At 39.0% G+C, this 16,552-nt stretch overlaps 1 protein-coding gene across 2 annotated transcripts in view; it reads left to right on the top strand.

Moving 5' to 3' along the window:
* The window catches only part of GPSM2 (G protein signaling modulator 2), a 58,091-nt gene that overhangs the window by 40,204 nt on the left and 1,335 nt on the right, over positions 1–16,552 (top strand). For both annotated transcript variants that reach the window (XM_004769662.3, XM_004769661.3), the window contains 3 exons: positions 211–387; positions 2,065–2,224; positions 3,647–3,864. In XM_004769662.3, the coding sequence (XP_004769719.1) occupies positions 211–387; positions 2,065–2,224; positions 3,647–3,864 (555 nt within the window). The remainder of the gene's footprint in view (positions 1–210; positions 388–2,064; positions 2,225–3,646; positions 3,865–16,552) is intronic.

Here is a 16,552-nt window from a genome sequence, read left to right as displayed (position 1 = left end):
CATTTTATGTTTTGGTAATGAGAAATCCACAGTATACATTTGGTACAAGCTGTTGAAAACAGTGAGACACACTGGCAAAAAGGAATTTAAGAGATCTAGCTGCCCCTCCACACAAAATGAGTGGTGACGGCAGGTTAATATTATAGAAAACCAGAGATTGTTTTTTTATTCATGTCCTGCTTTCCATTTTTTATATTTATAATTTTGTAGGTACAGAACTGGAACAGTGAAATTCTTGCTAAACAAAAGCCTCTTATTGCCAAACCTTCTGCGAAGCTGCTCTTTGTCAACAGATTGAAGGGGAAAAAATGCAAAACTAATTCCTCCACTAAAGTTCTCCAGGATGCCAGTAATTCCATTGATCACCGAATTCCAAATTCTCAGAGAGTATGTATAAAATAAGGTTTTGAGTATCTACATTTTAGTATTCTTATACTGGAACTGAATATTTGGAAATTTATATTGGACATTTAATACAAAATGCCATTTTTATTCAAAGAAGTCTTCCATATTTCCCTCTTTCTGTTGTCTTTAAAGCTAGAAACTATAATTTCTCCATTCATGTTGTTTCATTGCTTTGGACAGTAGTTGTCCCTATTTTCAAAAATACTACCTTTTATTTACTGGAGTGTCTCCCAGTAAAACTGTCCTTCTTTCAGCTTAGAAGTTAAGCAAATGAAATTTAGATGATCAAGGATTTTAAAATACTAATTTAAAACAGTATCCGCTAGCATCAACTTCTGTTTATTTATACTGAAATTATAACAGTTACTAAAACTATTCTGATGAAACAAGAAACAAGTTAATTAAGAAATAAAATCTCTGGAGTATCTCTAATCTAGCTAAGTTATACTCTGATAAAAGAATCAAAATAAATTACAAAGATGATTCTTCAAATTACCAAGTCCATTTCTCAATGACAGCTTTTGGGAATATTGTGTTAGTCTTTTATTTATTTATTTTATTTTTTTTACAGACTTCTCTTGTCCCTTAAGAATTAGTTCTGCCCTTCTCCTAAGGCCTATAAAATGTACCTCTACTATAATATTTACATCATATGAAAAAACAAAATACTTTTTATTAAACACTGCAACTGTCATTTTAAGCTTTGAAGCTTTCCAAGTAAAGTATGACTGGCTTCCCTCTGCCCCAAATATTCATTTATTTGAAGTTATATATTTTTTCAAGACCACATCTTTAATAAAGGACTTGGAAATCACAGTTCTTAGTTTTCAATTGGAAATTGGAAATCACTATTCTTAGTTTTCAGTTCTTAAATTAGTTTACTTTCAAATTCTGTTGTAGAATCTTAGAACTGAACTTTGAGCCTATTTAAAAATAAACTGCTTCAGATACTGAATGAATTTATATAATGAATACTGAATGAAGTTATATAAATTCATTCAGTATTTGAAGCAATTCCCCAGAGTGTGAGGTACATTTTTTTTTTTTAAGTTATTTATTTATTTATTTGAGACAGAGTGTGAGCAGGGGGAGTGGCAGGCAGAGGAAGAAGCAGACTCCTCACTGGGTAGGGAGCCCAGGGCAAGACTGGATCCCAGGACCCTGGGATCATGAGCTGAGCTGAAGGCAAAAGCTCCCTGAGGTACATTTCTTTAGCCTTGGAAATATAAGGATTAAAAACTATATATAACTAGGGGCGTGTGAGTGGCTCAGTGGGTTAAGCCTCTGCCTTCAGCTCAGGTCATGATCCCAGGGTCCTGGGATCGAGCCCCACATCGGGTTCTCTGCTTGGCAGGGAGATTGCTTCCCCCCCCTCCTCTGCCTGCCTCCTGCCTACTTGTGATCTTTGTCCCTCTGTCAAATAAAATCTTAAAAAAAAAAAAAAAAAAAAAAACCTATACATAACTAGAAATGCCTTTTGTTAGTTGGATTGGAATAACTCTATTACCAAGGTTGCCATCTTGAATTCTTTATAATGAAAGTGTCAATTTTTATTTTTAATCTTCATTCTTTACCTTTTGCACATGTATCATGATATCATTCCATTCATGATATGGAATGATAATGCTGGAATATTCAGATTTTCTCTCAATATTTCAGAAAGTCAGTACAAATACTATTGGCGATGAAGGATTCTTTGACTTGGTAAGCCGATTTCAGAGCAATCGGATGGATGATCAGAGGTGCTGCTTACAAGAACAGAGCTGTGGGCCTGCTTCAACTGCAGCTTCTTCCACTCCCCCTAGAGTGATGCTAAAAAGTGAGTTATCTCTGCTTCTCCCCCAGTTTTAATAAAGTTCCTTGTGATATTCTTGTGATTTCTTTCTGAGAGTTTAGTTCTCATCAGAGCAAGTACAGTAAATGAGCCTGAACCCAGGTGTGCTGGAAATGCTGGTATTTCTTCAGTTCAAAACAAAGTTCTGTTTCAGTTCCCCTAGGTTCATATGTATTTTAGTCCACTGCACTTTCTACTAACTATAGCATACTGTCTCCCTAGATTCTTTGGAACTGGGGAAAAAAATCTAACTTTATTTTTTTTTTTTAAGATTTTATTTATTTATTTGACAGACAGAGATCACACATAGGCAGAGACACAGGCAGAGAGGAGGCAGAGAGGAGGAAGCAGGCCCCCTGCCGAGCAGAGAGCCTGATGTGGGGCTCGATCCCAGGACCCTGAGATCATGATCTGAGCCGAAGGCAGAGGATTAACCCACCGAGCCACCCAGGCTCCCCAAAAAATCTAACTTTAAAAGTAAAAATAGTGAGGGGAAAAAATTTAAGTTATACATATCTTATAATTCTATATAAAACAAAAATGCATCCTATCTGGATTTTAAAAAGCCGAGACAGGGCTGCCTGGGTGGCTCAGTGGGTTAAGCCTCTGCCTTCAGCTCAGGTCATGATCTCAGGGTTCTGGGATCGAGCCCCACATGGGCCTCTCTGCTCATCAGGGAGCCTGCTTCCTCCTTTCTCTCTCTCTCTCTGCTTGCCTCTCTGCCTACTTGTGATCTCTGTCAAATAAATAAAATCTTAAAAAAAAAAAAAAAAAAAAGCCGAGACAGACTGAAGAGGTACCTATGACTAAGGCTGAGGCTAAGGTCTCCCTGCACCTTAGAAAGGTCTAAAATGGGTTACTTCAATTTCCTACTTCAGCTACCAAAAGACTTCCTCTGCCACAGACTAGGACTTAACTTACCAGCAACACTTAACTCTTCCTATCCAGGGCATAGGATAAAAACAGTCTCATTCATTCTCACGTGAGAAATTATCTAAGAAAGTTTATTACCTTCCAAAATCTAGCTCCAGATCTTATAAAGTATGTTTTGTTTTGTTTTTAAGTAGGCTCCACATCCAGCATGGACCCCAACACAGGGCTTGAACTCATGACCGTGAGATCAAAAAGCAGGCAGTTAACTGAGCCAGCACCCCTTGTAAAGTTACATTTTGAGTGAACATTAGATAAAAGGAAATACAGTCAAATCTAAGTAACATCGAACTGGATCATCTGAAGTACTCTGGGCTTCTTTCATCCCTCCCTGCCTGTCTAGTCAGGCCCCAGCCTATCAGTGATTCAGGGGGACAGAGTGGATGTTGGGACTGAACAAGGCCGAAAGGAACTGTATGTGTTTAAAAGTGTGCTTAAATATTTTTGTAATGCTATGGACTTTTTTCTGATTCATAGCACCATCTGTTTCCATGGTATCCCCCAACACGGATGAGTTTTTAGATCTTCTTGCCAGCTCACAGAGCCGCCGTCTCGATGACCAAAGGGCCAGTTTCAGTAATTTGCCGGGGCTTCGACTGACACAAAACAACAATAAGTCTGTACTTGGACACCTGATGACTAATGACAACAAAGAACCTGATGAAGACTTCTTTGACATCCTTGTAAAATGTCAAGTATGTATGCATATTTATGACAGTCTGTGTATGGCTCAGATGCTACTGGGAGCTTTGTCAGTATTCTAATTTTAATTTGGGAAGGGCTCATTTTGTATTAGGGACACACTTATTATTTAGGGGTCCATCACACACTACAGATCTCTGTGATGGCTTTTTACTTGTATTATTTTAGTGGTGAGGCGAGGTGAGATGTTGCTGATGACTCTGAGCTGTGGTGGTGAATAGACTGAGTGGTGTAAAAGGAGACCTAGAGAAGAGCCCCTCTTTCCTAAATGTTAGGAAAAAGCATTGGGATCAGCCAGGCATTACTATGGGGAGTCTAGCTGGGGCCCTCTCTAGAGAACTTTAGGAGTAATGCACATATTGAGATAGCTTTCATTTTTTTGTTATTTTAATAATTATTTATCAAAATGGTTAAAGAATAGCTCAAATAACTTGAACAGGACCATAAGAAAAATAGTCATTTTTACTGAAGAGACATTTCCTCTGCCCAACCCTAATTCTGTGTTTTCTCATTCATAAAATGATGAGATGATGATACATATACTACCTATCTCTCATTCAATTAACAGAAAATTATTGAGCACCTATTGTGTTCTCTGCACTAGACATTTGAGACATACTTGGCTTTTAAAGGATCCTACATTTTAGTATGAGAGTAAGTCTGTACATGTATATACATGTACATAGATATTCTATGTCAGGTACTGATAACATGCTATAAAGAAAATTAAAGCAAGATACAGGAGTTGGGGTATCCAGGGATGGTGGTGGTTAGGAAAGAGGTTTCAGTATTGGCATATTAACAGAGAGCGCTGAAAGAGGTGAAACAGGCATGTGAAGATTTAATGAAAGTGTTCCATGCCGAGATAATAGATCTCTTCTTGGATATAAAAGCTTAGCAGGCTTAGGGAATGACAAGGTGGCCAGTGTGACTGGCATGGGGTGAATAAAGGGTAAGAGAGTGGTAGGACATCAGGATGGAGAAATAACCAGCCTCTATCTTATAGTCCATGATGAGGTTCTTGTATTCCAATCATTTTGGCTACTGCTGAAAGCATGTGGAGTGGCAAAGGGTATTAGCAGAAAAGCCAGGTAGAAAAACCAATATGGGTAATTCAGGTAAAAGATGACTCTGATTAGTGTAGCAGTTGGTAGTAGTGATGATAAGCAGTCAGAATAGGGATATATTTTGAAGTTATGGTTGATGGGTAAGACCTGTTAATAAATTGGATGGAGGGTATAAGAAAGAATCAAGGAAGGCTCCTATCTTTTAGTCAGTGAATGGTACAGTTTACTGAAATGGAGAAGTCAAGAGGAGAAACAGTTCTACTTTAGATATGTAAATCTGAGTTACGTAAGTAGATCCTCAAGTAGAGATGTTGAGTAGGCCACTGGATATGGAGATTTTGGGAGTCATCAGCATATAGCTGGTATTAAATCCTTGATAAGACAGTATCCAAAGAATAAAGAAACAGGAAGACTAAGCTCTGGGCATTCCAAAATCTAACTGAGTAGAGTAAGATAAGCCAGCAAAGCAGCAGTCAGCCCAGACAGTGGTAGAAGCAAACTGAAGAAAGTGTTTTAAGAACATTGCTAAGAAGCCAAGTAAGATGATGGGCTGATCTATGAGATTTGGCAACATGGAGATTATTAGTCTTTTTGAAAGATACTCTTTTAGTGACATGATGGGGACAAAGGATTGAGGGGGTTGAGAAAATGGAAAGTATAAAGGGGAGATAGAAGTGCGTTTTCTTACTTTGGAAGTTAATACCGCATGTATGCTGATAGAAATGATCATAGAGGGAGGAATAGGTGATGTGGCATAATATGGAATAATCAAAGTTTTTACGCAGGTGAGAAGGAGAGCAGAGTATTATGTGTACAGATTTGGGGGTAAGTGTAGGAATTCTCTCTGGTGGCTTTTATTTTCTTAGCAAAGTAAGAAGTAGGGACATTAGTGGAAACTGTGGAAAACATAGTTTCTTTCAGAAACTGAAAGCATATTGAGCAGGGGAAAGTAACAGAAGTACTGAGCTACTCTGAGGACTCATTTGAATAAGTCACAGAAATAAGACAGGTCAGTACAGTGGTGTTTTTTTTCTTGAGGTCTAACCACTTAAGGATACAGAGATTTAATCAAGGTCAGTATTTTGACAGAATAGGATAGACTGGGAGAGAAGCACACCACGGAGTTAGTTCAGTTAGGGACTTTGGAATCTACGGTGCATCGAAGAGGGAAGTAAGGAAATGAAAGATATGAAACTGAAAAGTAACAACAAGCCCAATGGCTTTTAAGAAATACTGTCCCAGGGCACCTGGGTGGCTCAGTGGGTTTAAAGCCTCTGCCTTCAGCTCAGGTCATGATATCAGGGTCCTGGGATTGAGCCCCGCATCGGGCTCTCTGCTCAGCAGGGAACTGGCTTCCCTCCTTTTCTCTCTCTGCCTATTTGTGATCTCTTTCTCTGTCAAATGAATGAAAGAAATCTTTTTTTAAAAAAAGAAGGAAATACTGTCCCTAGGGGCACCTGGGTGGCTCACTGGGTTAAAGCCTCCGCCTTTGGCTCAGTTCATGATCCAATGGTCAAGCCCCACATCAGGCTCTCTGCTCAGTGGGGAGTCTGCTTCCTCCTCTCTCTGCCTACTTGTGATCTCTGTCAAATAAACAAATCTTTAAAAAAAAAAAAAAAAAAAGAAATATTGTCCCTAATAACAATCAATATATATGAAGCAAAAATTGACAGAAAGGAAAAATGATCATTTCTACAAAAACAGTTGAAGGCTTCAAGACCCCTCTCAAAATAGGTACAACTAGGCAGTGGATAAACTTGAATAACGCAATAGGCTAACTAGTTCTTACAGAACATACATTCTTCTCAAGTGCATATGGGATATTCTCCAGGAGAGACCATATGTTCGGACACAAAGTAACTCTCAACAATTTAAAAAGACAGGGGCGCCTGGGTGGCTCAGTGGGTTAAAGCCTCTGCCTTCGGCTCAGGTCATGGTCCCAGGGTCCTGGGATTGAGCCCCACATCAGGCTCTCTGCTCAGCAGGGAACCTGCTTTCTCTCTCTCTCTTTAAAAAAAAAAAAAACATAATCATACATAGAAGATACTCTGACCCCAACAGGATGAAGTTAGAAACAACAATAGAGGGAAAAATGGAGAATTCACAAACTTGTGGAAATTAACCAGTAGGTAAAGAGGAAATCATAAGAGAAATTAGAAAATACCTAGAGACTGATGAAAATGGAAACACAATATTCTAAAACTTGGGATACAATGAAGGTAGTACTCTGAAAAATTTTATAGCTGTAAGAAGGAAGATCTCAAATTAACAACCTAACTTCATAGATAAATCTAAAACTAGCAGAAGGAAGGAAATGGAGAACAGAAAAACAGGATAAATCAAATCTTAAATCTGATTATTTGGAAAGTTTAACTGGTAAACATTTATACAACTGGTAAACAGTTAACTACAGTAAGAAAAAAAAAAAAAGCCTCAAATTACTAAAATTAGAAATAAAAGTGGGGACATTACTCATATTCCACAAAAATAAAAATGATTTTAGGGGACTACTCTGAATGATTATTTGCCAGCAAGTTGAATAACCTGTATGAAATGGATAAATAGCTAGAAACACAAAATTATCCAACACTGAATCATGAATAGAAAGTAGTCCCATAATCCATAAGGACATTGCATCAGCAATAAAAAACTTCCTGACGAAGAAAAGCCCTGGACCTGATGGCTTCACTGAATTCTGCCAAACATTTAAAAAACTAACACCCGTCCTCTTACTCCTCAAAAAAACTGAAGAGAAGGGAATACTTCCTATTCCTAAATCATTCTATGAGGCCAATATTGTCCTGATACCATACCCAGGAGGAATTTGTTCCTGGAACAAATTCAACACGGGAATCAATCAAGAGATGATTCAACACGGGAATCAATCAATAGATACACATTAATAGAATGAAAGTGGGGGGAAAACCCCCACTCGATCATCTAAATGGATATAGAAAAAGCATCTGACAAAATTCAACACATTTTCATGTTAAAAACACTCAACAAACTAGGAATAGTAAGAAACTACCACAACATAATAAAAGTCATTTATGAGGGGTGCCTGGGCACAGAGTCGGTTGCAATGTCTTTTTATTTATTTGACAGATCATTAGTAGGCAGAGAGAGAGAGGAAAGCAGGCTCCCCGCTGAGCAGAGAGCCCAATGTGGGGCTCAATCCCAGGACCCTGAGATCATGACCTGAGCCAAAGGCAGAGGCTTAACCTAGGTGCCCCGCAGTGTCTGACTCTTGATTTCAGATCAGGTCTCAGGGTTGTGGACTCAAGCCCCATGTGGGTCTCTGCACTCAGCAGAGTCTGCTTGTCAGTCTCCCTGTGCCCTTGGCCCTGTGTGCGTACACATGCGCAAATTTATAGATTAAAAAGAAGTCATTTGTGAAATAGCCACAGCCACTATCATACTCAGTGGTAAAAGACAAAAGCTGTTCTCTAAGATCAACACAAGGAGCCCACTCTCGCCACCTTTATTCAACATAATACTGGAACTTCTAGCAGAGTAGTTAGGCAAGGGGAAAAAAAATCCACACTAGAAAGGAAAAAGTTATCTATATTCAGAAATGACAGTTTCAGATGTAGAAAACCCTAAAGATTTCACCAACAAAACCACAAAAAACCCTGTCAGAACTAAGAAACAAATTCAGCAAAATAACAGGATATAAAATATCCAAATAATCAGTCATGTTTCCCTACACTAACAATGATGAGCAGACTAAATAGGAAATTAACAGTTCTTACAGTAATATCAAAGAGTAAGCTACCCAAAAATGAACTTAACCAGGGAGGTTAATGAACAATAAAAACTATAGAATATTTCTGAAAGACATGAAAACCTCATAAATGGAAAAAAAATCTTGTGTTCATGGATTAGACAACTTAATATTGTTAAAATGCCCATACCATCCAGAGTGTAATCTACAGATTCAGTGCATTTCTTTTTTTTTTTTTTTAAAGATTTTATTTATTTATTTGACAGAGAGAAACCACAAGTAGTCGGAGAGGCAGGCAGAAAGACAGAGGGAAGCAGGCTCCCCGCCGAGCAGAGAGCCCGATGTGGGACTCGATCCCAGGACCCTGAGATCATGACCTGAGCCGAAGGCAGTGGCCTAACCCACTGAGCCACCCAGGCGCCCCAGATTCAGTGCATTTCTTAACAAAATGTAAATGGGGCGCCTGGGTGGCTCAGTGGGTTAAAGCCTCTGCCTTCGGCTCAGGTCATGATCTCAGGGGAGACTGCTTCCTCCTCTCTCTCTGCCTGCCTCTCTGCCTACTTGCGATCTCTATCAAATAAATAAATAAAAATATTTTTTTAAAAATGTAAATAAGGTTTTTCACAGAAACAGAAAATTCCATCCTGAGATTCCACAGGAACCCAAATAACTCCAAACAATTTGGAGGAAGCAAAACAAAGAGGGCTCACATTTCCTGATTTCAAATTTTACTACAAAGCCACAGTTACCAAATAGTTTTGGTACTGGCATAATGACAAACATATATACCAATTGGAAAGAGAGCCCAGAAATAAATCCTTGAATATGTGGTCTAGTGATTTTCAGCAAGTATGCCAGGACTATTATATGGGGAAAAGATTCTCATCATCAAATGATTCTGGGAAAACTATCCACATGCAAAAGAATGAAGCTGAACCCTTACCTAACACCATATATAAACTGATTCAGAATGGATCAAAGACCTAAATGCAAGAGCTAAGACTATAAAATTTGTAGAAAACATTAAGGGGAAAGTTTCAAGATTTTGGATTTGGCGGTGATTTCTTAGTTATGATGCCAAAGGTACAGGCAACAAAAGAAGAAGTAGATAAATTGGATGTCATGAAAATTTAAAACTTTTGTACGTTAGATAACACTCTTACAAAAGTAAAAAGGCAACTCACAGAAAATATCTGCACATCATATAACTGATAAAGGATTAATTCAGAATATAGAGAACCCTATAACTTAAACTACAAAAAAACCTGTTTCAGAAATGGACACAGGCGCCTACGTGGCTCAGTCAGTTAAGTGACTGACTCTTGATTTCAGCTCAGGTCATGAGGTCAGTGTCATGATATAGAGCCCCATGCTGGGGCTCATGCATAGCACAGAGCCTACTTAAGATTCTCTCTGCCTTTTCCCCAATCCCTCCCCAAAGAACCAAAATAGATATTTCTCCAAAGAAAATATACAGATGGCCAATAATATATGACGGGATGCTCAACATCATAAATTAGAGAAATGCAAATCAAAACCACAATGAAATACCACCTCACACCCATTAAGACACTACCATTAAAAAACAACCCCACCAGAAAATAACGAGCATTGGTGAGGACATGGAGAAGTTGGAAATGTTGGTGCCCTGCAGATGGAAATAGAAAACAGTGAAGCTGCTATGAGAAACAGTATGGTGGGATTTTCCAAGATTGCAGAAGAGTAGGAGAACTCAGTTTTGTCTAGTCCCAGGAATTCGGCTACACAGCCATCATCTGTGAACTCAACCAGAGATCTAAGAAAAAGAATTGCTGCAGTCTACAAATAGAAAGGCAGCCACTTTCTGCAAGAATGACAAGATAGAAAAACTCACCTCAAAAGAGAACAAGAGGCAATACTGACTTACCAGGGACCTAATCAGTATGGATATTAAGATGTTAGAACTAGAGTTCAGAATAACAATTATAAAGATATTAGCCGGTCTTGAAAAAAGCATAGAAGACACTAGAGAATCCCTTTCTGACAAAATAAAAGAACTAAAATCTAAAAAGATTGAAATCAAAAAGGCTATCAGTGAAATACAATTTAAAAATGGAGGCTCTAACTACTAGGGTAAATGAGGCAGAAGATAATTAGTGATACAGACGACAAAATGATGGGGAATGAGGAAGCTGAGAAAAACCGAGAACTACTGGATCATGAGAGAATTCAAGAGATAAGTGATACCATAAAGTTAACAATACTAGAATAATTAGGATCCCAGAAGAAGTGGGGACAAATTATATCTGAGAACTTTCCTAATCTTGAGGAAAGAAGCAAGCCATTCAAGTCCAGGAGGCACAAAGAACCATCCCCCTCAAAATCAGTAAAAATAGGACATATAATAGTGAAGCTTGCAAATCTCAGAGACAAAGAGAAAATCCTGAAAGCAGCTCAGGACAAAAGGTCTATAACCTACAAGAGTGGAAATAAAGGGCTAGCAACAGACCTTTCTACAGAGACCTGGCAGGCCAGAGAGGACTGGCATGATATATTCAGGTTGCTAAATGAGAAATACGTAGCCAAGAATACTGTCTGGCTAGAAAGTCATTCCAAATAGAAGAGATAATAACACTTCCAAAATAAACAATTTATGATCACTAAACCAGTCCTGCAAGAAATGTTAAAGGGGATCCTTTAAGCAAAGAGCCCAAAAGTACCACCAGAAAGGAACACAGACAATATACAGAAACAGTGACTTTATAGGTAATTCAGTGGCACTAAATTCATATCTTTCAGTAGTTACTCTGAATGTAAATGGGCTAAATATGCCCCAATCAAAAGACAGGGTATGAGACTGGGGCACCTGGGTGGCTCAGTCGGTTAAAGCCTCTGCCTTCGGCTCAAGTCATGATCCCAGGGTCCTGGGATTGAGCCCTGCTCAGATCGGGCTCTCTGCTCAGTGAGGAGCCTGCTTCCTCCTCTCTCTCTCTGCCTGCCTCTCTGCCTACTTGTGATCTCTTTCTATCAAATAAATAAATAAAATCTTTTTAAAAAGGGGGGGTATGAGATTGGATTAAAAAAAAAAAAAGACCCATTGATGTGCTGTCTGCAAGAGATTCATTTTGGACCCAAAGACACTTCCAGACTGAAAGTAAGGGGGTGGAAAGCCACTACCGTGCTAATGGACATCAAAAGAAAGCGGGGTGGCAATCCTCATTTCAGACAAATGAAATTTTAAACCAAAGACTGTATAAGAGATGAGGAAAGATGCTATGTCATAATTAGAGGGTCTGCCCAACAAGAAGATCTAGCAATTGTACATATTCATGCCCCTAACATGGGAGCAGCCAATTATACAAACCAATTAATAACAAAATTAAAGAAGCACATTGATAATAATATCATCATAGTAGGAGACTTAAAAATTTTAAAGATTTATTTATTTGAGAGAACAGAAGAAAGCACACGGTGAGAGGTGGGGAAGGGAGAGGGAGAAGCAGACTCCCTGCTGAGCAGGAAGCAGATGTTTAACTGACTGAGCCACCCAGGTGCCCCAATAGTAGGGAACTTTAACACCCCACTCGCTACAATGGACAGATCTTCTAAGCAGAAGATCAACAAATAAAAAAGGGCTTTGAATGACACACTGGACTAGGTAGATTTCACAGATGTATACACAGCATTCCATCCTAAAGCAGCAGAATACACTTTTTTTTTTCTTTTTAAGTTTTATTGATTTGACAGAGCACAAGCAGGAGGAGTGGCAGGCAGAGGAGAGGGAGAAGCAAGCTCCTTGCTGAGTAAGAAGCCAGATGCGGGACCCAATCCCAGGACCCTGGGATCATGACCTGAGCCAAAGGCAGATGCTTAACCGACTAAAACACATGTGCCCCCAGAATATACATTCTTCTCAAGTCTACATGGAATATTCTCCAGAACAGATCACATACTGGGTCACAAATCAGGTCTCAACCAGTACCAAAAGACATGGATCATTCCCTGCATATTTTTGGACCACAATGCTTTGAGGCTGGAACTCAGTCACAAGAGGAAATTTGGAAAGAACTCAAATACTTGGAGATTAAAGAGCATCCTACTAAAGAATGAATGAGTCAACTAGGAAATTAAAGAAGAATTTTAAAAATTTTTATGGAAACAAATGAAAATGAAAACACAACTGTTCAAAACCTTTGGGATGCAGCAAAGGCAGTTCTAAGAGGGAAGTATATATCAATATAAGCCTTTCTCAAGAAACATGAAAGGCCTCACAGACACAGCCCAACCCTACACCTAAAGGAGCTTAAGAATAGCAAATAAAGCCTAAACCTAGCAGGAGAAGAGAAATAATTAATATTAGAGGAGAAATCAATGACATAGAAACCAAAAGAACATCAGAACAGATCAACAAAACTAGGAGCTGGTTCTTTGAAAGAATTAGTATGATCGATGACACCCCCTCCCCCACCAGACTTATCAAAAAGAAAAAAAAACAATAAAATAAAATCATGAATGGAAAAGGAGAGATCACAACCAACACCAAGGAAATACAATTACAAGAACATATGATGAGCAACTATATGCCAACAAATTAGGCAATCTGGAAGAAATGGATGCATTCCTTAGAGATGTATAAATTGCCAAAAGTGAACCAGGAAGAAATAGAAAACCTGAGCAGAGTCCAGGGCTGCATGGCTTCTCGGGAATTCTACCAAGCATTTAAAGAAGAATTAACACCTATTCTTCTGAAGCTCTTTCAAAAAATAGAAATGGAAGGAAAACTTCCAAACACATTCTGTCAGGCCAGTATTACCTTGATTCCCAAACCAAAGACCCCACTGAAAAGACCAATATCCCTGATAAACCTGGATGATGCAAAAATTCTTACCAGGATACTAGCAGTAGGCTCCAACAGTACATTAAAAGGATTATTCACCATGACCAAGTGTAATTTATTCCTGGGCTGCAAGCGTGGCTCAACAGCTGCAAATCAGTCAACATGATACACCACAATAAAAGGACAAGAACCACAGGATCCTCTCAATAGATGCACAAAAAGCATTTGACAAGTTACAGCATCCTTTCTTAATTAAAACTTCACAGTGTAAGAAGTGTAGGGATAAAGAATATCCTAAAAGCCACATATGAAAAGCCCACTGTATTATTCTTGATGGGGAAAAACTGAGCTTTTCCCCTAAGTTCAGGAACAGGACAGAAATGTCCACTCTTACCACTGTTCAACATAGTACTAGAAATCCTGCCTCAGTAATCAGACAACAAAAAGAAAAGGCATCTGAATCAGCAAAGAATTGAAACTCTCACTCTTTGCAGATGACATGACACTCTATGTGGAAAACTCATAAAGGAATTTAGCAAAGTGGCAGAATGTAAAATCAATGCACAGAAATCAGTTGTATTTCTATACACTGAGAAAGAAATTAAGGAGTCGATCCCATTTACAACTGCACCCAAAACCATAAGATAATTGGGAATAAACCTAAATAAAGTGGCAAAGGATCTGTACTTAGAAAACTGTAGAACACTCATGAAAGAAATGGAAAAGCATCCCATGTGCATGGGTTGAAAGGATAAATACTGTTGAAATGTCTAAGCTATCTAGGGCAATCTAAACATTTGATACAATCCCTATGGAAATACTATCAACTTTTTCACAGAGCTGGAAGAAATAATTCTAAAATTTGTTTGGAACCCAAAAAGACCCTGAATAGCCAAAGGAATGTTGAAAAAGAAAAACAAAGCTGGTGGTATCACAATTCCAGACTTCAAGTTCTATTACAAAACTGTAATCATCAAGACAGTATGGTACCGACACAAAAACACATAGATCAATGGAATAGAACAGAGAACCCAGAAATAGACCCTCAACTCTAGGGTCAACTAATCTTTGACAAAGCAGGAAAGGATATTCAATGGGAAAAAGATAGTCTCTTCAACAAATGGTGTTAGGAAAATTGGGCAGCCACATGCAAAGGAATGAAACTACACCATTTCCTTACACCACACACAAAAATAGAGTCAAGATGGATGAAATACCTAAATGTGAGACAGGAATCCATCAAAATCCTAGAGAACACAGGCAGCACCTCTTTGATCTAGGCCACAGCAGCTTCTTGCTAGACACATCTCCAAAGGCAAGGGAAACAAAGGCAAAATTGAACTACTGGGACTTACCAAGATAAAAAGCTTCTGCACAGCAAAGGAAACAATCAACAAAACCAAAAGACAACCAACAGAATGGGAGAAAATATTTGCAAATGACTTACCAAAATATCCAAAATTTATAAAGAACTTATCAAACTCAACATCTAAAGAACACATAATCCAGTCAAGAAATGGACAGGGGTGCTTGGATGCCTCAGTTGTTAATCATCTGCCTTTGGCTCAGGTCATGATTCCAGGGTCCTGGGATCGAGACCCACATCGGGCTCCCTGCTCAGTGGGGAGCCTGCTTCTCCCTCTACCACTCCCCTTGCTTGTGGTCCCTCTCTTGCTGTCTCTCTGTCAAATAAATAAAATCTTTTTTAAAAAAGGAAAGAAAGAAAGAAATGGACAGAAGAGGCTCAGTCCTGAGTGGCTCAGTCAGTTAAGTGACTGCCTTTAGCTCAGAACATGATCCCAGGGGTCCTGGGTTGGAGCCCTGCATTGGGCGCTCCGCTCAGTAGCAGATCTGCTTCTCCCTCTCCGTGACCTCTCTCGCTTTCACTCTCTCAAATAAACAGTCTTTTAAAAAAAAATTCTCTGGATTAAAACTCAGCTTAAATGTTAAAAAAATAAATAAAAACAGTATGGTAGTTCCTCACAAAGTTAAAATTACGATATGATCCAATAGTCTTATTTCTGGGTACATACCCAAGCAATTGAAATCACAGATACATCGTACACCCATGCTCAATATTCACAATATTGCATTGTTCACAATAGCCAAAAGTTAGAGGCAACTAAGTGCCCAGTGGCAGATGGATAAAATATGGTGTAGGTACATAATGGAATACTTTTCAGTCATAAAAATGAGGAAAATTCTGACACAAGTCACAACACAGGTGAACCCCAAAGGCATTGTGCTGAGAAGCAGGCATTTGTCCTCACAGGAGGACAAATACAATACAGTTTCACTCCTATGAGGTAAAGTAGTCAGATTCACAGAGTGAAAGTAGAATGGTGGTTGCCAGCAGCTGGAGAGGGGAGAATGGGAGCTACTGTTTAAGACATTTAGAGTTTGGTTTTACAAGACGAAAATCTTCAGAATATGGATGGTGATGACTATACAACAGGATGAATACCAAATAGGGTTAATACTAAACTATACATTTAAAAATGGTGAAAGTGGTAAATTTTATTTTATAATTATAAAAAAAATTTCCTGGGGGATTACTATCTAGCCTGATCTGGAAAATTGGAGGTGGCAGTCAAAATAGGATGTTTGAAATCATGATTGTAAAGACAATGCAGTTATTGAGAGTGATCAAATTTGCCCTAAGACCTTGGGAGCGAATAGATAAGGCAGAGGTAAAGAATGAAGACCAGAAGAGGTCTAGGGACCCAAGTGCCCGAGTATTGGATGAGTTGGAGGCCAATGAAATCACCACAGCTTAAGGACAAGAGAAATGAAGCCTGAAGGCGGGGTGTGGTGGTGGTGGTGGTGGTGGTGGTGGTGGTGGTGGTGTGTGTGTGTGTGTGTGTGTGTGTCTCGTGGCAAGGCGGCTGCTCACAAGGAGGTCTGGGAGGATCCTGGGGCTGAGGGGTTAAATGTGAAGGCAGGTCAGTGCACAGTGCCCAGCAAGAGTGGGCACTCTGACGTCAGCCCGCATATCCCCATGCTGGAGCTACAATACCAGATGCTCTATGCACACTTTTAAGTGCTTGTATTTTTTAGTTGATCAATAACATTTC

Source organism: Mustela putorius, unplaced genomic scaffold (genome assembly GCF_011764305.1).
Source record: "Mustela putorius furo isolate JIRA1106 unplaced genomic scaffold, ASM1176430v1.1 tig00000585_pilon_pilon_pilon, whole genome shotgun sequence".
NCBI classification, from domain to species: Eukaryota; Metazoa; Chordata; class Mammalia; order Carnivora; family Mustelidae; genus Mustela; species Mustela putorius.
The sequence above is the reverse complement of the archived record's forward strand: the minus strand, read 5'-3'. Positions and strand labels throughout refer to the sequence as shown.